At 38.4% G+C, this 1,340-nt stretch overlaps 1 protein-coding gene across 1 annotated transcript in view; it reads right to left on the bottom strand.

Moving 5' to 3' along the window:
• Nucleotides 1–1,071, bottom strand: part of RRAS2 (RAS related 2) — a 10,169-nt gene extending 9,098 nt beyond the window's left edge. The window contains exons 1-2 of the mRNA XM_010177356.1: nt 979–1,071; nt 129–231 (exon numbers count right to left, since the gene is read on the bottom strand). Of these exons, the coding sequence (XP_010175658.1) occupies nt 129–196 (68 nt within the window). The 5' untranslated portion in view covers nt 197–231; nt 979–1,071. The remainder of the gene's footprint in view (nt 1–128; nt 232–978) is intronic.
• Nucleotides 1,072–1,340: the final 269 nt, after the last annotated feature.

Here is a 1,340-nt window from a genome sequence, read left to right as displayed (position 1 = left end):
AGTGTCACACCACAGAATCAAAGAGTGAATGCATAATTAATGGTTCTGTTTGAGATTATTTCAATAAAGGATAAGCAACAATTTAAGATTAATTATAGCTTGTTTTAATAACTTTACATCAGGCTTACCTTCCTCTATCAGTGACTGAGAAAACAAGCAGAAAACCCTCCCCTGTCCTCATGTACTGTTCACGCATGGCTCCAAATTCTTCTTGTCCTGCTGTATCCAGAACTGAACATAAGCAAAACATTGATTACTAAAGTTCATGTTCTTAGAGTGTAGACTGAGAAAAAAAAATCCTTCCTAATAGGATATTGTGAGAGCCTCTCCTGTACATCATAACTAAGCAGAAATCACTTTTCACAGATACTATTGAATTTTTGCTAAGATTCCTTGCAAGTTCTTGGGCTGACTGAATAATTCAAGACCTACCAAACAAATTGAACAACAAAGTGTGGAGGAGTTTCGTTAATTCACAGCCAGCTGAAGCAGCTGGAAAATGCTTAGAGAGACTTGGGGATGGGAGTTGGAACGGTTGCTAGTTTGTCCTTAAAGAAACCACTGACAAGGGAGAACCTAAACTTTTAAAACAAAGCATTTATATTGCACTTGGGAGAGGCAGCACTCAAAAGCCAAGCGATGTGTTTTTCATTCCACCATGTAACCCCTATCACTGCCAGGAGTTATATAAATTCTCCTGGTTTTGTAGGCACTAATGCTTCAGAAAGAATTCTTCAAAAAAAATGTCAAATTTACTTTAAAGAGAGACACTTGGACATACATGAGGCACAAGCACTTCAAATCCTGGGTATCTCATTAGTTAAAAAAAAAATTAAAAAGGTAGCTAGCTTTTATCAGCCACACACTTCCATAAAAACCATATGCTGCACGTTTCCCTGCGCTACATTTTATGGATTCAGATATAAACACAGGCATCAACAGCTATAGGCTGCCAGTCCCACACTTCAGGCCACTTACTGTCCAAACGCGCAGCTCTTTCATCTATCACACATTGCTTGGTGTAGGAGTCTTCAATCGTTGGATCATAATCCGTCACAAAATAGGACTGCAGAAAATAAGACAAACGTGTGTGTAAGACAAGCACATACAGGACACTCATTGAGTAAGATGTTAAAATTGTACACCTGACAGCTTAGGAAAGATGAGCAGGTTTTACCCATTTGCCACTTTATCCAAAAAGACAGTAGGTAATGGCTTTCCTATTCCTAGGAAACACTCCTAAATTGTAGAAATTGCTAGCAGAGTCACTGAATTTACTGAACTCACACAGGATTTCTAGCATTTTCTACAGATTTCTGGTAACTTGTAGAATTTCCCAG

This window comes from Antrostomus carolinensis, unplaced genomic scaffold, assembly GCF_000700745.2.
Source record: "Antrostomus carolinensis isolate BGI_N321 unplaced genomic scaffold, ASM70074v2 scaffold24290, whole genome shotgun sequence".
Lineage (NCBI taxonomy): Eukaryota > Metazoa > Chordata > Aves > Caprimulgiformes > Caprimulgidae > Antrostomus > Antrostomus carolinensis.
The sequence above is the reverse complement of the archived record's forward strand: the minus strand, read 5'-3'. Positions and strand labels throughout refer to the sequence as shown.